Below are 25,050 nucleotides of genomic sequence, written 5' to 3' on the forward strand. Positions count from 1 at the left end.
CTGTATGTGAATTTTTGTGCTATCAAACCGTTTTGCATGGTTGACTGAAGTAAATCAAACCGTAATCAGGCTGCAAATCATTAACAGCAACTTCAACTAAACTACAACAATGAAATCACCCAAAATGTGTAAAGCCCAAATGGATGTTTTGTTTAGAAGCTGTTCTAGATACTCGCCACACACTGCACGTAGCAACCCAGCCCACAGCCAGAACCTTACAACAAGGTCTGCTTTCGACTGTAAGTAATATAAAATATCAGAAACGCAAGAATATGTCCAACTGACGATTTTATCACGCATGCAACTGCAGCGGCGCTTACTTCGGATTGTTAGAGATTTTCTTTTATGAGAATTCAGCAAATTGCGAAAACTCTCGGAAAGACCTCCGAATTGGAATGTCATCACATTCTGATTTCGGAAGAAAAACGTGACCTTCGGATGATCAACTATCAGTGTTCGCGAAATTCTGATGTATTCTTAGTACACATGTCATCCAGTATTCTTTCATGTAACATTCGACAATTCTCTGCATCCAACAGACGTCGTTTGTTGATAAAAAAATTTCCCATGCTTGCTGTTTTCTGGTAGATCCTTTGAGTCGCTCAGTCTCCCTCATGCCATTCAATGAGGACAACAAAGCGGTCGCCATAGTTTGCAGCCATCAGAAAAATGGTTACAAGTGCAAAATTGACACTTTGCATTACATAAACAAATTGTTGTTTTTGACTTAATGTTGCCCATAGGCAGCTGACTCATTCAAAGCAAATACGACTGACATTCAATAAGGTGTCATCAATTAGGAATTCATCGACTTCTGGCCATCAATGTCACTTTGAATAATCAGCACTTTTTAACCTTTATATGTTTGTACAGCAGTAAAAGCAGTAGAATTCGTGATGTTTTCCAGTAGGGGGCTGCTTGAGCTGGGCTAACTCAGTCACTCAGAATGGCCAGATATCTCTAGTGATGTCAACGAACGGGTACTATAAAACGAAAAAAAGTTGCCTCGGATACGCCGACCTGAATCCTGCTTCAACACAAATATATCTCAAAACAAGACCTATTATCACGTTATAGAGAACACGGAGGACGAAAATGTTTAATTCCTATTGGTCTGATTAAAATCACAAAACTGAAATGAGTTACTCAATTAAATTCGACAAAAATTGTGATTGCATCCTGATCTGACTTTTGGTCAGTCATTTATTTTATCTAGGGTGCACCGATGCACAACTAATCGCGAGACTGCACGGCTTGAGACCACGTCCGAATCTTTGCAGCTGGCTATAAACTCGGCCGGTATTGGCATTAGGCCTTCAATCAACAGAGCAAAATTTTTCTCAGCCGAGTTGTTGATAGACACGTCAGCTTGTACAACAGACTGATCTGCATTGAAACAAACCAGCTTGATTGACGTTCATCAGTGTGAAAGCGCACTGAACCCGCGTACAGCGATAACGATTCCTACCACATAGTTTAAGCGATCAACGAGGCAAAACAAACAACGAGAAGCTAGGAGGCATCCGAAAATTTGCGAAATCTACCCCTGACAGATAAATAGTTCGCAAAAATGGGTATAAAATGAGTTCCAGACACCCATTTCCCTTCATATTCTGTCCTTGAAAATGTTTTTTTGTTTCGAAAACTAAATGTACTTCAGCAAACCTTTGAGGCTAGTCGTTGTGTATGACCAGGCGTTATCAACCGTAGATGAATGAATTTAGGAACTTCAGAAAGCCTTTTTATTCGTTGTACACTGTGCCTCATACTAATCCACTCATACAAACGGGCACTCATCTCTTGACCTCGGGCACTCATCTCTTGACCGTGATTCCGAGACTCCCCCAGAACAATTGACCACATTTGATAAAAGTGAATTTGTGGAAGAAATCAGTTAGATTTGATTACTTTAATCACACTTACTGTCAGCAACTGCTTTGGTCGTCCTGTGATTGTACACGAAAGTTTTTGAAGGACTGATCGCAATGGTGTTACTTATTACGATTTTTTTAATTATTGAAGGCTCTGAGTGTTTTAAATCTGGGATTTTTCCACATCTGGTAACGAACGGACATTGCTTAGCTGTCCTACAGTGGCTAGAAATCATCACAATCACTAAAGTAACTGAAATTTGCACACTAGTTTAACTTTGTGCCGATAACCTACAATCCGGGCAAACACAATATGTAATATTGCGCTCAGTCAAAAGAAGTCCCAGTGAACTTTTCGGCAAAAGAATACAGATGCTTCATGATCTCTCGAATGTTTGCTTAATATGGACGAAATTAAACCAAATTCAACCACCCAGTTACTTTTGAAGAAATCATTTTTAAAGAACGATAATGATAATGCAGGAAAGAATAGTCTATTCGAAATGTTTCCTCACTGTCTAGCGTCACAAATGTCCAGATTTTAGCGGCTTACAAAGTGTTGCTTCCCTAAACGAAACCTTTGCACTTGGACAGATATGAACTATTAGTTCTCTCATTAACTTACATTGTGGTATTTCAAAACAGCATCGTCGGACAAAAGAGTGAATGTTGTTTCAAAACAATTAGTTTATAAGATATTTACAATAGGGTAACAATAAGGCACACCTAAAGTTTGCCGCTCTTTTAGATGGTATTAACGATAGCACAACAACACAAACCAACTGAAAAAACTATTCGAATTTGTTGCCAATCCATACCAAGAGGCGACCTAGCAGTGTTAGATTGTGGAGAATCTTGATGATTTCATTCATACCCGACTATTGAAAGTGCTGCGAACACTGGTCTGTCATTGAATACTCACTAAAATGTGTTACAACGTAATTAATAAGTGGACAGCTAAACATTTTTTTTAACTCGAATTAGATTTACTCAATTCTGGTGTATTACTTTGCTCTTGGGAAACTGTGCTGAACGTAATTCGCCTTAGCTCCATGCATACGTCACTTTCCACCCTAACACAGAACTTGTTTATATTGGAAGACTACTGACGGGCTGGTCCGAAATAGTCAGCCCTTTTTACAAAGTGGTGCTATGGTTGCACCTGCGGTAAACACTTTTCAGGATCGTAAAAACTTCAAAAATGTAGGCTCTGGATTCGAGCTTGTTCCAAAAGGTAAGTAGATTTTTGTTAAAGTCCGAAAACGCCCTTTTTGAAAAGAAAAATTGCTATTGAAGGAAACTACTCACAAGGTTGCTGAAAACTCTTCGACAGCCCACAATCTGTTTCGACCTTCTTAAGGTTCATCAGGTAGGCGCAGTCCCCGAGTTTCCATCAACCTCATGTTCTACTTGAACCCAAATTGCAGTTTTCGAGAAATACACTTGTGAGTAGTTTCCTTTATGAAAATATACTGCGATATCTCGAATATCGTACCAACTGGAACATGAGGCGGCCTGTGTGCAGCAAGTTCAGTTGTAGAACATCATAAACGAGAGATTCAGTTGAGTCTCTCCTTAGAACCAAATTGATTTGCAAATGAGTGTATTTCTCGAAAAAGTGCTCTGTTCACAAAGAGAATTAATTATGTGACTTCAAATATGGCTCATGTTCGTTGACCAGCTGGTGATCTGCCAGCACGGTGGATTTTCTCAAGCCTTTTGACTGCATTTGGTTCATTTTTCAGTAACGCTAATTGTCTTAGTTTAAGCTGCAACATAACAGGTTAGCAATGATATGATGCAGACAGTTATTCTGAATTCACTAGCAAGACACGAAATATTTTGAAGTTCAAGAGTTCTGCATATTGTTTTAGACAAATAAGCCCATAAAATAAGCAATAATGAATGTGGGACTATGAAACTCCAATTTTGGTAGTTTCCATGTCAATTATGGTAATTACTGTATTCTCATTAAAATGAAGATTTCGAACGAATGAATTCCTCATCCACTACTCTAAGAAGATGCACGCACACAAAACGGCACTAACAATGAGTAATTATTTATTCCTTCGGGGCATAGGACAGCTGAAAATGGAGTCAGTTTCTTCCGTACGAACTTTACTTGCATATATTAGCGAACCTAATAAACTGCCAAGGGTGAATTTGTGCTTTCTGAAGCGTGAATTTCAGTTAAACGGAAAGATAAGAATGGGGTTACTAGAGACACTAATGTTCACGAAACATCCTTGTACAATTCAGTCATCTCCGAGGTAAAGGCCGCACACTCAGCTAGACTATTCTAAAAGTTGCAACATTATTTTTTCGAAGTTACCATCATCAATAACGTACCCATAGGCCTATCGCTCAGTCCTGCAATAGTTACCCTTAATTTGGCAAAATAGTGCAAACAGATTATCAGTAGTCTACGTCCTTCAGCTTGGTTCGACACAAAATAGCTGTTACCCGCACAACAAATGTTTAGGACCATCATAAAAAAGATATCCAGCTGTGTTCCAAATGAGTCTGCCATAAAACCATATTTGTTTGCAAATGAGCGTATTCCGCTAACAAACGTTTTTATCCTTTCCCTCAGGTTCAAATCACCAACTGGACACATGTCACGTAGGGTGCTATTTTCGTGATAAATATCACATTATCTTATCTTCTGTGTCCAGTTAAAATAACCGCCTGTTTATCTAGATTTTATTGCGTGGCACACCGCGATTTTAATTGTTTCTCCACGGGTGACGGAAGCCGGTCGGTCTGTGACGCACAGTAGTCTATTTTCGGACAGTGAAATTAGTCGGAACGATGGGTCACTTTTCATTAATCCAGTGGTGATCACACCTAAGTGTTTAACTACGGCTTCACCATCGCTATTATTAGCGAACTCCAAGAATGTCACCGCTGTTGAATCCGATCGGCTTAAATAAGTTTGGAGAGATAAAGTGTGTAGCATTGAGGAGTGAGTGAGAGATACAAAATGGACCTTAGAATCAAAGCGTCAAAAAATCAGATCGCAAATAGTTCATTTCCTGACCGAAATTTTGCACTGACAAACGAAACAAAACGAGATTAAGAACAGGATTCGCCAAGAGCAAACATCCACGAACAGCTGACAGTTCAGCGATCTAGCGATTTGACATTCCCGCTGTAACGTCCGTGAAGAATTCTAACCTATTTTCACCAAGTATAAGAATTGCCAGCTGGCATCAGTCACCATATGTTCCGCAAAACTAGACTCGTTGTGGCCCTTCAGATGCTGCATTCTTGAAGCCTCTGTGATAGGTTTCTAAATTTTCAAATCAGTTGACTGAATACGAGTGTAGTACGAATAATGTTTGCAAACAGCGTTCTTGGTCCTTGTCATACCGTGCATTCTTGGGCGCCTCAACCAAACCCTGCTTGTACTTTGACATGCATCCTTGTCACGCGACAGCCGGAGATATCCATCGGCCTTCCTTAATCTTGCTTGTACTTGTCGTGTGTCATATACGACGTTGTCGGGGGCCTTTCCGGTGAGCTTCTCGGTTGGATAGCCTAAAATTTTATTCTTAATAGCTACTGCTTTATTTGTCATCAAGGACAAATGGACGTATCCAAGCTATAATCATTCCAACACATCACTATTGCATTAGGATCATAACAAAGAACTACCGACTCTAGTCGACGATTTTTGCACGTTACTACAGGTGTTTTACCTGGACGAATTAGCAGACACTTTCTATGATCCCCCCATACTTTCAGCCAGTCGCCTGCCAATGCTAACCGAATTTCATAATAACTTATCCCAACAAAGATGCAGCTTGTCTGCCGCCCCATTTGATACTTTTGAAGCGTGCTCACGCACGAAGAATTCCCTTATTACAACAGTTGAGCTCTCTGTCATCGAAGTTCTCTAATTGCATTACACTGCAAAAACTAAGTGGGAAGTGGTACAATTCTATGGCCTTTCAAAGAATTTCATGCAGGAATTCCAGTTTACTCGCATTCTTCTCTAGCTCTAAGCCGGTGTGCGTCACTCCAGTAATGTCTGTGACTGAAGTGAGTAGAACCCTTGTGGCTGTAGTCAACGACAAACTAGAGGTACTTTTTGAACGTTCAGAAAATTTGTTTTTGCACTTAACTATTGATCTATTCAGTCTCCCCTTTATTTGGATAGACGTTGTCACAGAATAAGCCTCTGCCTTATAAGGTCGAAGTTAGATGCACACAACCTCCACACTAGGTAACTGAAACCGTAACTCGGTTTAACTATGTACTTGGAGAAAATTTCGAAATGAGATAAACCATCTCAATGTACTAGCTGTCAGACTTAAAAAATGAAAAACGAAGCCTTTTCTCAAAAAATACCTGTGGGCCTACGTGCATTTCCATTCAACAAAAGCACTTGATCATTGCTGTTTACACAAGTTACATCAAGTTGTTTTAGGTGAACCACACAACATACCATTGAATTTTTGTACGAAAAATTGTACCTAAATCTGTAAAAATAAATGTCGATTTCATGAACAAACTTCGAAGTTTACCGAAGTTGCGGATGGATTGCAGCTAAACCACGAAAGAACTTACCGAGTTATCAGAACTCCTGACTTTGGATCGATCCAGAATGCTTGCGCGTCTGTTTCATTCTTCAAACCGAAAGTAAGCTTCTCAGAATTTGTTTGATCCTTCACCTTAATGGACAATCCACTTCCTCCATTGGTCGCATCTAGCATTTCCGAGGCCAACAAGGTGGACGAAATCTGGTCTGCATCAAATGCCTCCACTTGTCCAATGCGTGTGCCTGGCAACTGATTCTCCAGAACTGAGAATGAATATCCCCCTGTGCTCGTGCGCTGTTGCGGAAAAAATGGTGCATTATCATTTACGTCCATCACAATCACTTCAACAGTGCACAAGCCTGTTAACTTCGGTTCTCCATTGTCCGTTGCCACAACGACAAGCCGGTGTTTTCTTTCCTGTTCACGGTCGAATGGCCCGAGAGCGAACAACTGCCCTGTTTCAGCATCGATAGAGAATCTATTATCAGGCGAGTTGTCGTCGCTGTGTTTTAATGCATAATTAATTCGACTGTTCGGACCTTCATCTTCATCTGTGGCACGAACGAATACACGGCCGGTAGCCGAAAGCCAGCTACGGTTACGTGATGTGTATTCTTGCAATGTCTGTTCGCCATCATCTTCCAGAAGTGAAAACTGATACAGGGTTTCTTGAAATTTTGGTGCATTATCATTGACATCTAATACATTAATGCCTACCGTAGTGGAAGCAACGTGTTCCACCAAATCTCTACACTCGATCGTCAGAAGTAGCCGCGAAGTTTGTTCGCGATCTAGCTTACTAGTTGTATGAACCTGATACTCATTGCCAACCACGTCTTGTTGGGCAAGACGGAAGAGTGATTGTGATTTACCAATAAGGCTGCATCGAATTATTTCTCTTCCTTGGCTATCGGGGTCACTGACCTCAACCAATGCAATCAACTGTCCAGCTGGCTCGTTTTCCACTACAGATAGTTCGGCCTCGGTATGAGATCCATCGTTGGTACGCAGTTGTCCGTTCCACGGACGAACGGGGTGCACGCGAATCGACGGTGGCTCATCATCCACGTCTTCCACCGTTAGTTTCACCGTTGCATATCCTGTTCTCGCGTAAGCAGGATCAGCACCATCAACAGCTTGAATTTCGAATACCATGGGTGTAGTTGGAAGATAGAAGCCATGAGTTGAGTCACCACCTGCATTTGGTTTATCTACGTCCAGTTTTTGACGTACTCTGAGTTCTCCATCTTGTGTTAGTTCAAAAAAGTGTTTGATTAATGGCAACTGGGGTCCAGGTGCGAAGTTATACTTAATAGCCGCATTCACCCCCTCGTCTGCATCGGTTGCGTAAACCCGAAGGAGAATTTGACCCACACCGACAGTTTCGGGGATAACGCCAACCTTCTGATTGTTCAATACTGGCTGATAGACAGACTGTGAAAATTGTGGACCGTTATCATTTATATCGGTAATATTTACATGAATCATTAACTGGCTTGAAAGTATTGGCGAACCTTCGATATTGGCGGCAATCAAAATGAGATTCCATCCTTGAGGTCGTGCCTCCCGATCCGTTTCTTGTTTTGTCACAAGAAACAATCTATTTCGAATGAACCCCGTTCCAGAAGATTCTTTGTGAAGTTCAAATACTTCAGTTCCTCTTAACCTAGTGAATCCGTTTTGTGTTGGGTATCCTTGAGGTAAATGATTATTTTCAGCTGCATCTCTTAACCGATAAGTAACCACTGCATTCAACCCAAAATCTGGGTCCGTCGCGAGAGGTAGAGGCTGTTTTGTCCCAGCAGGGTCACCATCTCTGAATAATATTGAAATCGATCTCTCTGACCAAGTTGGTGGGTTATCATTGATATCTTGCACATTAACGAAGATCTGATGAATGGCCTGTACACCATCGACGTTTGTCGCTACCCGAAGTGGAATGGTGCAGTCGTCATTAAGACGCGACGGCGACCTGGAGTCTTCAGAGCCAAGATTTGCTATTTGCAAAGGATTTTGCAGAGAGTAGCCAACTGTGTCAATATGAAAATCACTAGAAACGTGTCCATCGCCTGGAGCGGAATTGACAGCTGTTCCTGTGGATGAGGATGGACAGATAGACTCTCGATCAACACGGTCCTCAACAACCAGCTGTAAATTGTGCATCCTTGATCCAGACTGGTCATTTGTGTTGCCAAAACGAAATGAAAGACTTGAAACACCGGGATCCTTCTGGTTAATTATTCTGGGTACGTGAGCATCTGAGCTTAAGAACGCCAGCCCAAGTTGTGCGCCAGAAGCAATAACTGTTCCTGGGCGAGCTTCCTCTGTCATGTAGAGTCGCAGTCCTTCTTGAATGTTCGATCCTGCTAGCTCTGAAACATGCATATTCAGAGAAAACCACAAGCTGATGGCGACTAGCAGAGATCGGTTGAAGACTAAATGCATTTGAACATGAAAGATATGTTCACTTGTGTGGGAACCCTTTTCAACTTGCACCAGTTGTTCGTGGTCCTTTCATCATCTTCGGGGCCACAGTGATTTCAGCATGAGTGCTGTAAGACAACGTACAGGAAAGTAAAGCAGAGTAGAGCAGCTCCAAAACTACAGGTTTTGAGTTGAATCCGTTACGTGTACTCCGGAAAAAATATGGACATGATCATACGATAATACTGATAAGATCGAGCGGTGTCTATCCAACTAACACAGAATCACACCTGAGAAATTGCTATTGTTGTGTATACGGTCAAACCCGATCAACCCTCTCGGACAGTGACTATGACGTGCGCGGACTACGGTTTTGGTCAATTCCCTGTTTTGTTTGTGCATTTCGTTTTTACGAAACTGAGCGTGATTTTGAAAAGCTCGGATGTGTCTGCTTAATACGCTTTGCTGACTTCATGCGCAGATATATAACCAATAGCTGGGTGAATAACACAACTGTTCAGATCAGTTTAAAATAGTGGACAGACGACAGACTAGACAAAGTATTTTGGAGTGCTTAACATGTTCAACTGGAAGAAGTGGCAAATCTTCTTGAGATTGTTAAGTAAATGAGTGGCTTGAAAGCACATGCACCAATGCAGAGTCGCTTGAAAAAAGAAAAGTTATGTTGATTTTCTTCGGCAGAATAGGAGGGCTGAATGTTTGAAGGAATTTTATAGGCTTCCGTGACGTGGGGCGGCAAACCACTGAACCAACAAGACGACACATTCATGATCCTATTAGAGCTCATCAGCAGTGCATATCTAATGGCCTTGCAGGGATTTGAACCGCGGACACCTGAGATGCGAGGCGAGTGTGTAACCACTAGTCCACCAACGCACGTTTCACGTCTGAACAAGCCAACGTGTTCATACTTGAGTATTGTGATTGGTGTGTGATTGGTGAAGTAGCGGTTACACGCTCGCCTTGCATTTCAGATGTCCGGAGTTCAAATCCCGGCACGGCCATTGGGTATGCACTACTGATGAGCTCTAATGAGAGTGAAATTCGAGTCCAGTGCTTCCTTTTGGTGTGGACTCACCGGAATAATACTCCAGAACAGGAGGACGACCGTTCAAACGAGAGTTGTGTGGCTATGAACAAAATACCTATCCCGAAAAATCCCCAAAATTTCAATAATCAGGATCGTATGTTCAGTGTGTGAACGGGCAGATAAGCGGACGATAGCGTGAATCGAAAACTCAGCTACAACTTGAACATACAAAAAAAAACTAAAATTTAGTCACCACCTCTCTCTCTGTTGAGTGTTAGCATGAGTGTAGACTTGAAATCTGGATTGACAGCTGAAGATTTGGGGTTCGTACGGTCTCAAGTAGACATGTGAAATTAAAGGATCGTGGACGACAACTGTTCACCGTATGAGGGCATGAAAGATTGTGACCAGTCGACGCCTGCAATTAGTCGGTCGTTCATATCCAGGAATAAATCAAGTTACCGGATTGATTGCATTCCTCGGAGTAGCACCACTGGGATTTGTGTCCCCAGGCGGATAACCTGAATTTGTTGTTGCCAGTTTTTATCAACGTTTCTAAAAATATTCCAAAACATACTGGTTTTTCTATCTAACATAAAACTACTTTCGTTGAAAACCTGGATAAGTAGGGTCACTCAGTATGTCCTGGCCGCTAAACCAGAACGCGTCTTCACTTGTATGATGAATGCGTTATTTTAGACCGTTCGTCGCCAACCTAGTCAACAATGATTCGGATGAAAAAATGAGAAAGCAAAACGCATCAAGACGCATCCCGATCCATGTTTATTAGTGTTTGAAAGTGGCTTTTTTTAACCTAAAGTGGGCCAACGAATGGGTGAATACCACTTACAGTACTAAACAGGAATATTTGTTTAAATTTGGCCTTCTTGAGCTCACTATCAACTTGGCTCACTGTGCAGAAAGTTTCACAACCCGTTGTTTTCTTACAGTCCTCTTTGGCTTAACAATGTCGGAGCTACTCACTAAATTTACTCTCATTTGTGTAAACTAACTTTTTCAACTCGAATAATACGATCTAACTTTTACCTATAAACTCAACAAGTAGATATTTTGGCTTGCTTTCTTGGTAGACCCAATCTCCGACACATTCTCTTGGAACAATATGTTGACATTGCTTGGACATTGTTTAGTGAAGCAAATCAACCTGCGGCTGAATGACCACAAAAGCAAGGATCCTAAGGCGGTTGGATTTGCTTGGCTGAGCAGAACACCAACTTCGAATCCACACAAGCAAGATTTGAGTAGATAACACATAAGTCATTGAAATTTGTGTCCCTTTGTTTGCTGGTTGCGTGCTCATGAGAAAGAAGACAATCGAAGAAAATAACTCTGGGGTTTTGACCAGTTTAAATTAATTCTTCAGAATTTTTCTATATTTTACCCTTGATCACAATCTAAACAAACAAAAGAATGAATAACAGTATTTGGTGGTTGTTTCTGCTAAAAATTTGCACCATTATTGAGCGGGATAAAAGTTGGTATCGAAGTCCGATCCTATTGATTCCTCAAATAGAGGTGGGAAAGTGCGAGCTTGCACTCTGAGAGTGGTACACCGTACAGGGTCCCAAACAATGACGCAGCTTTGATATCCTGGAACATTAAGATCTTTTCCTCACAGTGAATGTAAGTTCCAAAGGAAATGTGGTTCCCAGACCCCGTGCTTACCCAGCTTTCTCCCTCACCCCATTCAGGTTCGTCCATCTATGTCATCCTTCCAGAATGATAACCACGAATTTTTGTAAAATATTTTCCCAGAACCCGTGTCCCATCAGAATCGGAGTACTTTTCCTGTTAGTTAAGTTCAGCGAATTGGCCGACGGTTTCAGAGTGACGGCTTCCCTTTGAGTAAAATTTCCTTTCGCCCAAGTTCCAGCTGAAGTACAAATGTCGTGCACTGTTAGATCAAGGTGAATCTGATATACGTAAGTTAGTATACATGTCTAATATTTTGCTGCTCAACTTTTTCTGCCGAGCACAGAAATAGTTTTGGAATTTTGTTGATTTCTGTCCTTGTTGAGCAAATTCCATTTCCATGTGTATCTAAGCTGTAGAGGCTTACGGAACCGAATGTGAATATGAACACTCTTTAGTCGTCAACACTTGTGTTGTTTTCAGTGTAACACTACGTATGACCTTGTGTCACGTGTCGTGGTCAGCACTCTCTTGTCTTACTCGATTATCATTTACCAAGACTATGCTAATGCACTGTGTAAGTGCATCAATGCAGAGGGTCAACTATATACTGGGTGTGACAGTTGGTCAGACACGAAAGGAGTGACCTTGTTTGTTGGACCGTATACAATGTTGTGCAAGCTGGAGCAATTCGCTTTTGGACGCGAGCGTGTGGATAATGAGATCTTTCTGCTGACTGAAAACCAAGTTCTCCGTTTGTACCTACAAGTTTCTCAACTTAAGGCCGTATTCGAATTCCTGGAGCTTGTGCACCCAAGACTGAACAGAACAATTCCCTTAATGTGCCTGAATATGAAACTTGGTTGGTAGTGAACAGAAATTAGACAGATACACAAAACCATGAACCATCAGATTTTCGAGCGTTAGAGAAATAGTAAAAGTGCAAGTGTTTGGTGAGTGGAAATCTGAGAACTGACAATCCCATCCGATATTCCGGAGGCTAACCTGATTTTTCAGGTTCGCACTCACATCTAGGGATATAATTTCTACCTGACAGACGGACAAAAATTCACAATTATTGTTGAAATATATGACGATAAATACATGGTTTTGTTGTGGGTGGCGCGCGTTTAGTTTTCGAGAAGCGACATTCCTCCAAGCGACTCAGCAGCTAAAAACTGAATGCAATTCCAGCAGCAGGAATACATAGAAATCACGGTGCATTATTCAGTTTTCGATAGCACACGTCAAAGGTTAGTCAACGTTGTTGATCGACCCCACTATACATCTCTTCAACCAAGATCGTTAGAGAATGTAGTCCAGCAAGTGTGGCTGCATGGTGATTGGGTTATTTAATTAAACGACTCGAAGAGTCCGGAATAAACGATGCTATGTTTTTACATGGACTTATAAGGATATGAGTTAAACTGGGTAGAGAATGTCACCCTGGTTCCATGTCTTTATATATATATATATATATATATATATATATACATATATATATACCCCAATTCAGCTCCTTTAGTCGCAAACGGTGAGCATTTTGCATTTAGGAATAGAACTCTATGAAAATCAAACGCCATACAACGTAATATGACAGAAGTTGAGGGTGAATCAGTTTCAAGGCGAGCAGCTGAATCGAAGCAACATTTTTTTCGTTCACACTTTGACCCACGTACTGTCGTTAGGATCGTCATGGACAAAGCCAATGATTTCAGACTTTTGACGAGCAGTAGAAACTTAAAGACTAAGAAACCGTAAAGCGTGTGATCTACTGCGGAAATATACTCAGTGACCATGAAGCACCTATTACTGATCGTAAACTCACAGCAAGTTTCCGGAAATCGCTCAGAGATTTGTCGAGAAAGGCTTTGGTTGATTCCATTATTCTTTGTTTCGTTGCAATTATAAATGATTTGACGTGTGAGGTAGAGTAGTACGGTAGTATTCAGGAAGCACGTTAAGGAGCAGAGTAAATTTAGAATCCTTTGCATTCGTTTTGGCAACGTCTTAACGCCTTCATTATCAATAGGATTTTTTTCGGTTTTTGTCAGTGCATGGTCTTATGATATCTCATTTAGAAACTCAGCTAGAGGAATTCTAACCACAGCTGTCTAGTGTTGTCACATACAACTTTTCAAATGGTTGCTTACGCATTATGTGTGACCTCAGTCCCCGAATCGGTCATGGTGAACAGATATAGAACGAGCTAGTCGGGTTGTTCAAAAATGAAACCGTGACTGCCAATTTTCAGGGTATGCGAATGTGGAAGTTCTCATTGCTAATCCATGACGTGGTCGGATAAGCGCTTAGTGCAGATCAGACACATCCATGGAGTGGACAAACATTGGACCGCATCACTATCCTACTAAAGGTTCTTACAAAATTGACTTTATTTCAACAAGATACACAAATGAATCCCAACCGAACTGAAGCTTTAGCGGGGATTGTGTATCTTGTTCTATGTATATGTGATATTCTTCAGAGTTGCACAAGGGCGACTCAGGTTTCAGTCGGTGCATAAATGTGTGACCACTTTTTTAGAGTGTGAAGGTGTTTTGTACTCCGAAGATAACATATTGTGCCGTCTCTTCAAGTCGAAACTCTTGTGTCATAACGACTGAAACATTTTGACTGTGGTTTTTGAGGATGAATATGCCTTAGTTACACACCTTTAAGCAGCACTGTCTCAAACAAAAAAAGCGTTTACGTCTGTTGCAATTCTCTCTGGTCTAGGAACAAGCTTTCCAAAAGACTTGTCTTTCGCCAGTCCTTCTCAGGGGTCAAACTAACAGACATCCTGAATGCGAATTATTTACTGTCGCGGCATGTTGTGCCAATTCTTCCCATCCCCCGCCACTCCTGCCACATTCGGTCTACAGACGTAATGGTTGGTCGTACCCTGATTGCTTGAATTGCTGCAGCAAGTATTGCACATCGTTGCGTTTGTAAACGTCAAAAAGTGTGCTCACTCTTATTTACGTCAAGTTTGTGCCTATTGCCAGCTACTCTTCAGCGCTACAAAACTAGTTGGCAGCACCATAAGTCCTTAAACCATAATATCTCGACCTGGTTAACTTTTCCTACTCTATTGCCATATACCTCAATGTACATCATCCAGAAATCATTGCTACAGTAATATACTTGACCGGAGTATTCCTGTGGTAATTTAATAAGTTCACCAACCATGCTGACGACATGATGTGAAGTAGTGCTCGTGTGCCTTTTTATATCACCATGTCAAGGCTCAAAATGCTACCGAGTTTTTTCACACCGATCTCCTTCCATCAGGTTGAAGTTAGAGTCAGCAACCTTTACCCAACACTACGTTCATTGCACAAACCACATGTGGCCTACCGACTGTGAGCGGAAGTGCGATGGCTTGACCGTTGTTAAACTGCAGATGCACATCTTATCCAAGGTATTCACACATGCTTGTCTTGCACTAGCTACAAGGATACGATTCCGGGTTAGGCCCGTCTGTTTTATCGCTGATATAAGGCGAAACACAGTTGCTCTGACCGAGCAGTAGAAGGCACAGCCTTCATTCTGAAGTCATATGTGCTGATGAGAATTAGTGAAACCACCATCTATTGTCATCAGTTCCGAATTTTTTCACACCTCGGTCAGCAGAGTGATATATGTTTAGGTGTAATCGATTCATATTCTACATGGTGGTCAGTAGGAAGATGAAGCTGTTAATTTTAGCTGAGGCATAATCAGTTATGACTCGGTTAAAACAAACTTTTATCGGTAGAATGAGATGCTCTGGTATCACTAGCCATAGAGAACAGTTCGACTCCCCTTCTCTGTCAACTAGTGTAATTCCGCCTTGTACAAACTGGGGCTTACATGCAGGAAACGGAATTTAAAAAGTCCCGCAGACTCATTACTTTCCGAATGTAGATTGGTAATCGTTAACATCTTTACATTAGGCTTTGCTTTTCTTACGGTATATCCCCGGCTGAACCACAGGAAGAAACAAATGCTCTCTCAAGATTCGACAGTTTGTGGTACTGGGTTGAATTACAAACCGTGCATCCGTGATCTTGTTGAGCGACTGAGCCCACACTATCTTGCATAGTTAACTACAAAAACTAAGCCAACTGAACTAACTGCACCAAAGCTCTAAGTTATGCCTCATGATTCACTGCACCACACAAGTCTAGCACTGTAGGAATATCCACCAGGGAAGTCAGCATGGTTTAGCTTGCCTCCCAAACATCCGAGCTCAGTGTGTCCAAAGAAAAATCCACCTCCATGCCGGACAAAATTAATTGATACAGGGTTCCAATAAATTTTGGTCTTTGTTGGTGAGTAGCACGCAAAAAAATTCCCGATCAGAATCACTTGCATCCTCCTTGTCAACCTGGTGTCGAAATTAGCTGGATCGGAACAGAGGTGGACGTTCGTATTCGGGAAGGGAGAAAAACAGAAGCCGACAACCACACCTCAACTCAGAGATGTGGCGATGGATGACGCTTAGCTACGATGCATGCCTAAAGAAACCCCCTCGTGAATCACCGTGAACATGCAATGGAAACTATTACGTTCGACTCTAACAAGAGGCATTGAAATTTACCACTAGTTTCTGTTTCGTTCGTTGTAAGCATTGTTCTACCGGCAAAGAAGTGAATATTACTTATTTTGGCATCCTAATTATGTTAGAATATCTATGTCATGCCTATCGAAAGTTGAGGAAACATGTTGGAAGATGTGTATATATTCACACTTCCTCCGCTTTCCCAATGCGGTTAATCTCCAGCACACACATGTATGTGCAAACTGAATTCGACAGCTGATGCTTTTAGTTCAGTCGTTTTGAGCTAATGACAGGAAGATCACGGGCTCGAATCTCCGTGGCGGTCAATCAGGGGAGCACCGCTGATGCTTGCCAACAAATCAAATACACAGTACATCTTGGCTTTCCAATTCAGACTGATTTCAGCTGCAATTTACAGCATGTATTAAAATTCCCGAGTGTTCTTCTGTTAACAAGAAATAGCCCGCTATACAAGGGAGGAATCTCACAAGTTTCATCACCCTTCCATCTGAGAAGTAGTCGCTTGAGTAACCAGTTAACACGCCAAAAAGTGACCCGAACAGCATGAGTGAACCATGATCTCGTATTAGCACCAGATGATCATATTGCTGATCGGCCACTCGTGACCGAAAATCGAATCAACCCGGAACTGCGTGAGACGCTCACTGTAAACACGGATGCAACGTCTGCACAGTGCTTCTCGGTTTGTCGCAATACACTGGACTTTTTGACAGGGTGCATGATTTGTTTTGATTTCCGAACCTCTCCATACTAAAAGCGAGGTTTTCGTATTTAGACCGGGATATCTCCATTTGTTTAAGCGTTCATTTAGATAGTTTTCTCTCATCTTTTATGAGCCTCGAGTCGCCTAAGGATAACAGTATCTCACTCTACTTGGACAAAGAGAAATACTTTTACGGCTGTCAACTGGGGCGGTACAGCTGTCTGCAGCGCCTCAGTCAGCAAAACGAGTGAGTAGATGTTCCGTATGCAACTAGTATAACTCCTGATTGCTGAACTATTGACCATGACTCTAGAATACTTGAGCAGGTTGTCTTCACATGTCAAACATTTGAATGAGCAGCGCATTATTGATGACACTGTATACTACCAATGAATAAATCATCAGTGTTTTTCTTTGCCAAATAAAATGGAGCAATTATTACGTTGAAACTGTGTAGTAAGGAGCAGGAAGTGTAATCAAAAACACTCCTAATTCCGTTGACTGCCTGTATTTTGTCTATAGAAAATTAGTTACACTTAAAAAAGACCGTAATTTACACACAATCAAAGTCAGCAAACGAATAATACGTCGTATTGTCCCTCGACATTTCCAGGGGTGCTGATGAGGTTAAACACAGTAGATCACTGAGTTCCCCAAAAAAAGCACATCAGCGGGCTAATACGGAGACGTGGCTCTCTGTAGCTGTTCTTGTTGATGGATGGTTTCTTGTGTTATTTCATAGCAACTGTTTTCCTATAACCGCATTATTGCACACCTGATCATCAGAGAAGTTCGGCAATGTAGATATACGTCACATATATATGCGTCATTTTGCTGCACATTTATCGACACACTCTGGAGCATTTGCATGACGTATATCATTAAAGAATACAGCTGGATTCCTCAAAGAGTTTATGATCTAAATAAATGCTGAAGGCCTGAAGCAATCATAAGCCGGTACGTCGATCAAGGATTGAATTTAGTCGAAGAAACTATTAGGAAGAGACAAGTGCAACCACAAGTGTGATCGTAGTAATACAAAGGCTGCTGAATTGGTTGACGTCTCATTCACCAGTGTGACCGAGGAAGAAAAGACGATGCTTATACTGCATTCTGAGGCCAAGATATAAATCACGCCTCTGATTTCGCCGTCAACTAGTTCCGTCTTGTTTCGAAAATTATTCGAAAACTGTTTCTATATGCCAATGGAGATCCAGTATGTATCGTCCTGTTTTCGCGTTGAACATGAGATTTCGGGCAGTTTCAGACCGCTTGAACTATCTTGACGTTGGTGAACATAACGTAAATTCTGTAATTACCCAGTGATAAAACATAAAATCCTGAAACGTTTGATTCAGTGAATGACATATAAGCTAATTCTGTAATGCAAAGATTCCATAACAGGATAGCTTGCGGCCACTGTTCTTTCGAAGCTGTCGGTCTTCTCAGACCAATTTTGCTCATTCTTGCGCGAAAAGTCATTGTGCTTCTCAAAAAATTCAGTTTGCATACCGGACAATAAAGTCATCCCGCCAATAAAAGTGGGCGTTCTAGAACACCGTCAACAGGGAACATTTGCCTCATTACACTGTGGGTGTGTGTACAAAACAAAAACGAATTGAGGATCACAAATGTAATACGGCCGCATTAGATCTGGTTTAAACTAGTTGCAGCTATGTCAAGTATGCTTGTTGACCTGATGAAACCACGCAAACGAATCGGTGCAAAGTGAAATGTTTCAGAACGATATCCAGCGCCAGCTTTATTAGTCATGTGCGTACATGACAGAGATAGGTTTACCGTCAGTAGACTGGATTGTGAAGCACAAAACGAATATAAACTACATCCGCCCTGATCCGTATAATTACCGTGACCCACATGCCAGTGGAACTCGCTGAAATCAATTGTTGTGTGCCAATCACTTGGTCAGGATAGTGGTTTTCGCATCGAATCTATACCGGTTGATGTATCAACTTCGTATATTCCAGATGTGGTACAGGTATTTTTCAGAAAGGAACAGGGTTTTGCACATTACCAACCGCAAGCTAGCCATGACGCTAGTAGGTCATGTTTGGATTTCCTGTCAAAAGCTTTCGTCCATAGCCCTTTCAAGATTCTTCAGAAGTTGATGATTTTTTACTGCGATGAGACTTTCTGTGTAATTTTAGTCGAGTCTTGCAGCACATCCTCGCGAGGTTGAAATTTTTTAACCAAACTTCTGGTTGCTGAACAGTAGTTGATTTCCCGCACAACGTGGAAACGCCACTGAAGCATTCTACTTGTTAGCATAACCTTGGCTAGCGAGAAGAGTGAAGTAATATTCACTGTCATACCTGCGCATCTAGACACCTCAATCTTCTTTCTGTTAAACCTTTGAGACTGATTATCTTTGAACGTCTGGCGGCATTGAGGAAGTTTACTTTACAAGTTATATTGAGGGCTCTTTTACGTGTGTATTTACGATTCATTCAAAAATCGGCTGGTCTTAAAGTCTTGGTCGGTGTGTTATACTTTGACCTGGGTGTACCATCCCGGTGTACTTAGCAAGGAAAAATTCATCCAGTAAGCGAAAAGCCATAAATTTGATTCCTGTCCAATTTCCACCTCCTTCTGATTAAGTAAACGTTTGGTTTCTTGCAGGAGGGTAATTAGTCTGACGTTTATTTAATTTAACACAGACTTTTCAAGCCGTGCCGAGGACAGACACTCACAGTGCAGTCTCCAACTGTAGGTGGAAGATGGAATAAACAGACGGTGAAATAAGTGTGTCATTAAAAATTCCAAGTAATCCTCGAGCATTCTGCTGAAAAATAACGTCAGCGTCCGGAAGGTTGTATTAATCTACTCAATCAGGTAAGTTAATGGTAGAAATGCACCATTCATATTCAACGAAGGAAGAAAATGGAGGGTTAAAATGCCCCCCCTAGCCACATATTCCTGTACTCCTCTGCCAAAATCACGTTATATTTTGTTTGAAATAACTTTTTCCTCCAGCGAAGAAACATAATGATGCCAATTAACCACAATTACAGCCACATCAAACTCATCTGACGGGTCCTCTCGTTCCTCAAAACCTGGTTACAGTTGGAAGCCGAATATCCTCTCTAGGCGATTGCTCTCCGGTATCAGTGTCTAGAACACGTGTTTTGCGTGTGAAATAGAATATCATACTGTGTCTAAGGGAAGACAACATATATGCAAAGAATGTAACTGTCCAACGGTAGATTGGCACTATTCGGTAGTGAAACACTGCACGTCTATTAATAGGTTTTCTCTCGGGAAAGTATTTAACTCAGCTGTGGAATCAAAATTTGATTTCTCTTTGGTTCCAGAAGATTTTTTCTTCAGATAGTAAAAGCACTTTACCGCAAAATTTAGCGGGGTTATTAACTTAGAACACGCCGTCCTGGGTGTGTTCTGCATTTGAACGAGATAAGTGTACCCTTCTGCGAAAGTATGAACAAACTTTTGAGTACATGGGATATGATTCCGTGTAAGAAGGCATGCGACATTGACATACCATTCAATGGCCGTAGATTTCAGTACCGTATGACCCGAGTGGACTGGGTTTAATTTGCACAGTTTCTTCAACTTTAACTTCCACTGTGGAGAATTAGGTACCACGATTCGCAATGCAGACAGTTCTAGTACATAAGTCTTTGACATGTTATTTTGGTGTTTAGGCAAATGCGGACCATTTTGGGGATAAGGATGATGGAGGGCTGGTGTAATTTTGGCAAACCGTTCATGTTTACCCTAGTGAGTGTCCAGTTTTCAGTTTAGTGCAGTTCATCATATAAGTGATTTACTATCCGCAGTATGTGTGCATGTCGTTAATTCCAAATTGACTTAACTCCAGTTACGGTTATCTTCCAGGTGGCGTCTGAAAAAATTCGGCATTCACCAAAAGTAGGCCCAGCGATGTTAAGCCCAGCGATAAGCTATCGTATTTATGCAGCCATCATTTTTTGTTCTCTAGTGTAATTCAGCCATTAATATTATTTAGAATCCTCTTCCAGACGTCCTGATAATTTTAATAATCTCATGGGAAAATCAAAAAGCACAGAAAAACAGAATTATTAGACTGCACTTTCTCGAATGTGCAATAGGCTGCATTTAATTCATAATTTCTAATCTCCTTTGAGTGAAATTCATTCCTTTTCAATGTTAGAGGGAGAGAAAAATAATTGAAAAAAGTAAAAACCACATTCCAAGGTAGATATTTTGCTAACCGATAACTCAAAAATATTCACGTCTACCCGAGAGAATTATAGACCGGCGAAGAAGTAAGCGCAATGCTTTCGTCACTGAAACCCCTTAACTTTGCTCAGCAGCCCTTGAATTTAGCAGCGTATAATTTAAACGCTGACATTAGCAAGCGATCTAAACTTATGAATTTATTAATTTCGTGGTTGATTTTCAGTGAGCGAGGACATTATATGGCGATAGCCATAAACATCTGAGATGAAGAACGGAAAAGGAAGCTAATTTAAGGGTTAAGATTGTCCATTGTCAATCGATGTAGCCCATGTATTTTGCAAAATTAATCATAGAACACATCACGTTGTGTCATTCCATCGTCGATGTACCTACCTGGTCTTTAAAATGTAAGCAGCACGTTCGTTGTTCGTCTATAGACCGCTTTAGCACTTCCAAAACAGAGGGGCGAATGTCAGCTAAGTCAATAGTTCCACTAAAAATATTTTCCATTAGTCCAAGTGTGCACGGCACATTCATTTAAAAAGATTCTTCTTTATTGGCGAAGATAACTAACCTCGTTGGGGTAACCGGTTTTTATGGTGGTACAAATCGTGGTAAATGTAAAAAGTGGGAAATAGTGTGGGTAAGGGCATGTAGACCGATCCTAGAGGATGTGTAACGGATCGCGGCAGCCATTCGACAGGGTCGTGCGATGAAGAGCCTCGGACCCGAATTTCAAACCTTCAAGTGCTCTCTTTTCGCAAATAGGCAACATGAGGCAAAAGGACGCATACAGCAACAAAAATATGTAGATAATGCTGGCGAAAAATCGTCAACTATACTTCTTGCCCCTGGATAATCAGATTCCGACCGCTACTCTAATTCCTGTAAGCTTTTCCTCCAACTCTTTTGTTGCAACACCAGCTAACTTACACAAGTGTCTACCTAAGTCCTAACATGGGTTGAAAAGCAACTCCTCTGGCTGCCTTTTTATCCCCCTAAAATTAGAGAAAAATCACTGGCTGATAAAATGCCTGATGAAGCATGTGTCAATATCAAAACGGTGTCCAGCATTCAGTCGTTAGGTTGGTTTCCTAGCTTCCTGAAATGCACATATTTTTAAGTTTTCGATCCATTAGAAAATGAACTTATCCGGGACCGGACAAGAGCGGCTGCCTTGATTGATATAACATTCACCCGGCAAAACTTTTGAGTGGTGTGCATGTGCCACGACGGTTCACAATTGACTCATCCCTTTGCTAACACTTTGTTTGTTAAGTGTTTTGTTTTCTTAAGTGTTTTGGTAGACTCTCTGATAATACTAATTGCTGCACGGGATTTGTTCATTTCAAGTTGTGTGCTGATCCAGAACGTCTCTCATCGCCAAAGTATGAGTGCCAGAAATTTAGTGACTATTCTGTTCCTGGCAAACTATCAAATCTACATGTTGTATTAGGCGAGTAATTATTACAAAAACCGACATCATATGACTGCAGTGCTCTGTGAAACACACGCCGCGTATGTTTATATCTAAGGCATCTGCATTCTGGAAAAAGTGATACACTTACCAGTATGAACCGATGAACAAACCAGAATACTCCCGATTGTCTGTTCATTTGTGACACTCGATTGATGTATGCCAATCTGCGGGTAGCGTTGAGCCGCCAAATCGCCGAGCACTGCCACGATTGGATAGCCATACTGTGTGCGATTTTGACCAATCACACTGCCCACGTATCCATGTCCGAATCGCTCGTCATTTGCACGTACACACCCTGTTTCGGAGTTTAACACATTGACACACACTCCAAACGCACACTGCAGTTCGCATCGTGCCGGTTGAATCGAAGTGTAATTATATAGAACTTATGCTGGTCAGCGTGCTGCAGCTGCGGCCTGTCGAGCTAATTCCCTCATTCATATGAAGACAAAAATCAAGCCGAATAAATACGGTATGTTTGTGCTTCGGTTGTCCTGCGGCATGCCGTGTTAGTGTGCTCAGCCGTGTTCCCTAATCCACTCATTCTCTGACAGGCGTTTGCATGCGGACAAAACCAAACTGCTTATACAACCAGTAGTGCTGGGACACAAAACAACCCATGGATATTCAAACCTCACGGAATGAGAGGTTTCTCAAAAGATTGCTTTCTCACTGCAACAGACAGAGCCTACTTATGATAACGCTTCATAAGGTAGCGCTGTCCAAAAAGTATATAAATCTGGTCAGGTTTCATAGTCTCGACAGTTTATTGTGTTATAAGTTACCCTGACAGTAGATCAAATAAAAATTGCTTCCAACAAAAAATGAAGATAAGACAGTCGCAAAGGTTTCTGTACCCAAAAGCTAATTTTTTCAGTACTATCTGTGAAGAAGAATAGGTTAATCTACAAATTTCATTCATCAGTGCGTGAATAAACTTCCGACTAAACTGTGGGTTCGGTAGACTCGTTTCTAAAAGTTTTACATCAGAAATGTTGCTGCTTCCTTAACTTTGATGCGTTAACACCCAAATTTAAGGCTTTCTTAGTTTGGGGAATAAGTAAATTTTCAATACCGTCCAGCTAATTCTATCCCGATTCCCATATCAGAATGTCGGAATATTTAAAATGGATACTGACTAATGTGATTGCATTATCATATCAGTGACATCTTTGGATACCATTTGCTAATTTGTTTACTACGATTACTGTCCGACGAAGCTGGTTGTAGTCCATCACAATCGTCGTATCACCTGAAAAATTTCGTTCAAGTTCACGGTTAGAACTACCATCTTATTTATAGGAGGTACCAGGTGCAACAAGTCATTTAGAACTGAAATCTCAATTACGTTCCGCAAACAGCTGAAAATCGAAGCGCCGAAATTTCCTGAATTCTGGCTGTAATACAATATGTTTATGAATTTGTAAATTAATAGTGGAGGCAGAAACTCACTCAAATGGTTGTGGATGGCAGAAGATGGTAAAAAATAATGCTCTGTGGATAAGGCATGAATCTGACCGGTAGTGTTTATCACAATAAATCTGCACCAAGTTATGGGGAATCAGTTACTGAAAAAAGTTTCGTTAAACTGTCCTACCAACCTGAGAAGAACCAAAACCAAGAGGGTACTCAGCAAACAAGTATGCAAAGTACGCTCATCAAAAGACTACACAGAGAGGAGTAGTTGTTGTTTATAAAAACAGTGATTTTGAAACTGACATCATTAGACGCTAAGTTATCAACCTTTTTCTCACAAATCTTGATTAGATGGTCAGTAAAGTAAAGATTCTTTATGTGCATTACTCCGGAGTAATTCTGCTGAAAATGGGTTAAGGAAAAGGGAAGCTTCTAAGATAGTTGAATCTAAACAAGTTCCGGCGTTATGATGGATTTTTGCACCCAAATTCACCATTCGATTATGAAAATAAAGTGGTCTGGAGGCATAAAAGCAAGCTATTTGCCAACTATATTTGCGTTACCAGTTTTGGATGCAAACTGGATCGGAATATATAAGAGGCACTTAAGAAATATTTGTGTGCCCATAACGAACGATCGCGGTAGCACCTTAGAGGTGATTAACGAACTACCCACTTATTAATCATTTATCGAAACTCTTGGACTTTACATGATACGGGATTGATTGTCGGCAATTTGGTCGCTCTAGCCAAAAAAATTGTAAGTACACTGATTTTTGCATTATTGCTTTGGACACGCAGTGTTCAAATTCCAAGATGCACAGAATTGCGTTTAAGGCGACTTCAACTGGCACAGAAATGAATTTCAATTTCAGCCGACAATCTGCGACCTATCTTTTGGCAGTTACGGATTTATTTCTCGTATTCTCCGAGTCAGCATACCACAGTTGATAATTGAACGACAATTACCAAGCTTTTGTTCCGCGATCAAACTCTCTCACGAATTCCAGTTGCGGTGAAGAAACGGTATGTACATGATGTGCTTCATAATACCTGCAACGCTCAATAAAAGCAGTAGGGTGAATCCGTTTAGTATTTTTGGCAGGCTGGTAAATGTACAGGGAACGTAATGAAACTGGATTTAC

General features: G+C 41.2%; 1 protein-coding gene across 1 annotated transcript in view; it reads right to left on the reverse strand.

Moving 5' to 3' along the window:
* Nucleotides 1-22,629, reverse strand: part of T265_01447 (hypothetical protein) — a gene marked incomplete at both ends in the record, with an annotated part of 70,173 nt that extends 47,544 nt beyond the window's left edge. Inside the window, 2 exons of the mRNA XM_009165473.1 lie at nt 6,444-8,967; nt 22,579-22,629. Of these exons, the coding sequence (XP_009163737.1) occupies nt 6,444-8,860 (2,417 nt within the window). The remainder of the gene's footprint in view (nt 1-6,443; nt 8,968-22,578) is intronic.
* Nucleotides 22,630-25,050: the final 2,421 nt, after the last annotated feature.

The sequence above is a fragment of the Opisthorchis viverrini genome (genome assembly GCF_000715545.1).
Source record: "Opisthorchis viverrini unplaced genomic scaffold opera_v5_15, whole genome shotgun sequence".
Lineage (NCBI taxonomy): Eukaryota > Metazoa > Platyhelminthes > Trematoda > Opisthorchiida > Opisthorchiidae > Opisthorchis > Opisthorchis viverrini.